This window comes from Myotis davidii, unplaced genomic scaffold (assembly GCF_000327345.1).
Source record: "Myotis davidii unplaced genomic scaffold, ASM32734v1 scaffold242, whole genome shotgun sequence".
Taxonomy (NCBI): Eukaryota; Metazoa; Chordata; class Mammalia; order Chiroptera; family Vespertilionidae; genus Myotis; species Myotis davidii.
The window spans coordinates 912-3,907 of NW_006295821.1; the positions used below are offsets into that span (position 1 = coordinate 912).

General features: G+C 36.0%; 1 protein-coding gene across 1 annotated transcript in view; it reads right to left on the reverse strand.

Moving 5' to 3' along the window:
* Nucleotides 1–32: 32 nt before the first annotated feature.
* LOC102765538 (coagulation factor X-like) overlaps nt 33–2,996 on the reverse strand; it is a 9,454-nt gene continuing 6,490 nt past the window's right edge. The window contains exons 3-4 of the mRNA XM_006770665.2: nt 1,120–1,144; nt 33–212 (exon numbers count right to left, since the gene is read on the reverse strand). Of these exons, the coding sequence (XP_006770728.1) occupies nt 55–212; nt 1,120–1,144 (183 nt within the window). The 3' untranslated portion in view covers nt 33–54. The remainder of the gene's footprint in view (nt 213–1,119; nt 1,145–2,996) is intronic.

Sequence of the window (2,996 nt, forward strand, 5' to 3'; positions counted from 1 at the left end):
GTGATTGTTCTCTTGGACATTTTGACTTTTTCCCTCTTTCCCACATTGGATTCTTCAGGTAACTCGGACTTGAAGGCCTACCAAGAAGAGGAACTCACGTAATTCACAGTTTCTGCCTTCATATCCTTCCTGACAAGTGCAGTTGTATTCCCCAAGGCCGTCCTTACACCTGCCCTGATTCAGGCAGGGATTGCTTTCACACTGGTCACCATCTGCAAAGAAAGGGTTTGGAAACTGAAGCTTGCAGGCAATTTCCATCACCATGGGAATGACTTTGCTGTGTTGATCTTGGCACACATTTTTCAGATAATTCGAATGAACATGGACTTCTTCCTGTTTCCCTGTAAACAATTTCTCCTAACTGAACTTCACTGTATCCTCACCTTTTGTGGCTCTTTGTACGCGATGCTGTTATCTTACTGGAACATTGACTGAGCTTTCCAGTTTTTGCTGAAATGTTTGACAGCATTTTTACATTAGAGTGAAGAGCTCTAGGATGGCGACTATGTGGGACCATCTGGAAGGGGGAAGACATGTGATTGTCTGACACTGGACAACAGAGATGTTAGAGTTCCTGTTTCCAAATGCTCTGGGGGTAAAATGAGAATGCAGAGACAACTGCCCAGCACCAACACGGGACTTCACATTTCTTGGTGCATTTGTACAATCTAATTTAGAGGTAAGTCCAATAGTCATTTTGAGAAATTTGAATGGTGTTGCCAGGATAAACATTAGTCAGGATTAATGCCATTTCAGGTGGTATAAGGGTTGACTCAAGATTCTTACCTTATTATAGGATCCAATCTTTCAGACTCTATTTTTTTCCTAATATACTTGGATTTTAAATATTATCACTAAATTTGGTATTCTCAAATGAGAATATACTGATTTAAATCTATGTGTAAGTGGCAACATTAGGATTAGTGTAAAGTTACTATAAAAACTATTTTACAATAACTGTTATGAAAATGCTCAGACGGAACAAGTTAAATACATAGGATTTAAACAGGAACAGAAAGGCAATTCAGCAAGCATTTTCAAAGTTCAAACACAATTTCTCCCAACTTAAATATCCTAATGAACCCCTCTCACTTAAGGTTAAAATAGAAAACATCTCACCTTTGTATATATTCCAGAATTCATTCTAAAAGAGAAAAACATATTTTAAAGAACATTAGGGAAAGCACAGACATTTTACACCTATAACAAATTATAACCTAATAACTCAACTTGAATAGGATACTTTCCCAAACAGAGGTCATTTTCCGAAACAAATTGTTCTAGAAATATTCAATCTAAACAGGAAAGTATTTTTTAAATCTTCTGTATCAATAAAGGTGCAGATGGTGGCTTCAATCACCATCTCTGTTGAATATTGAAAGTGTATTTTCAAGTGAATCTCCAAGAAATGGATTGTACCAAAAATGCTTTGCTCTGTTTGCTACTCCAGTAAATGGTTTTTAGTTGAAATATTTGGGTCAAAGATTCAACAAAGAAATGAATTATTGGTAAACAATCATGATAATTTAGAAAATGATCATTGGTAATTAAATCAGGGCATCAAGAGCCTACATTCACTAAAAAATGTTCATAGATTAAAAATTTTTTTTTCTCTCTATAGTAGGTTAAATAGTGTCTCCTAACTCTCCAAATTCAGGTGTAAACTCACAATGTGACTTTAATTGGAAATAAGGTTTGTGCAGATATAAGTAAGGTATCCATTGAGATGAGATCCTACTGGATTAGGGTGGACCCCAAATCAATGAGGGGGTCCTTATAAGAGACAGAAACAGACCCAGACACATGGAGAGAAGGCCATGTGAAGATGGAAGCAGAGATTGGAGTGACGGATTCTCCCAGAAGGTCTTCCAGAAGGAACAAACCCTGGTGACACCTTAATGTCGAACCTGTGGTCTCCAGAACCGAGAGAAAAAGCATTTTAAGACACTCAGTTTGTGGTTTTATTTTGCTTTATTTATTTATTTTTTTAGTGTCTTAAGGTGGAAGCTTAGAATATCAGTCTGAGACCTTTCTTCTTTTCCAATAAAAACTTTTAATGCCGTAAGTTCCCCCAGAAGCACTATGTTGTATATTTGTTTTTGTTCAGCTGAAAATATTTTCTAATTTCCTTTGAGACTTTCTCTTTGACCCACAAATTATTTAGAGGTGTGCTGTGTGCTGTTTAATTTCCAAATATGTAGAAATTTTCCTGTTATTGATTTTTGGTTAATTTCATTATTGTCAGATAACATTTTATATGTTTTCAATCTTTAACATTTGTTAAGATGTGTTTTTAGGACACAGGATATGGCCTATCGTGTAGAAAGTTCCATAGATGCTTTGAACTTTGAGGAGAGGGGATTTGCCACAGGACCGTTGGGAATTGTACAATTATCAATTAGAGTCAGGTCGAGTGATGTCTGGAGAACTGCAGGGGATACAAATGATAAACTCACAATTCTGTGGTACTTTGAATTCTCGTTTTCTTCAATGACTGCTGCTATGTACTTTTCAGGGCCCTCAAATAGTGGCTCCATGCAGTCTACCCAGGTTTTGTAGTTACATTCAGTGGGAGACAGGGTGGAGCGTGCTTTCTCCATGGTACTTGGAACCAGACTTGTTGCTAACCTTTGATCCAGCAATCCTGTTTGGAGCAGCTGCTCTTCTTAGGAGATAATCCAGAAGAACTGTGCATGTGCATGATTTCATAATAGTAATATGAAGACAACTTATATGGCCAAAACGGGAAAATAGTAAATGTGTTGATACAATAGAATTTAATTTGGGTTTTTAAGATTATAAGTATGGTAGCTATATATAGAAGTAAGGAAGAGTGTTCCGGAAATGATGCTGAGAAAAAAGTAGTACCTAAACTTGGATTGGAATTACAAATATTCATTAATATTTTGTTTATTTCATACACAAAACGATGCATATATGAATTCAAAGAGCATTTTAAAGTGAAAATAGTTCTTGAAATTATGAATAACTTTTAA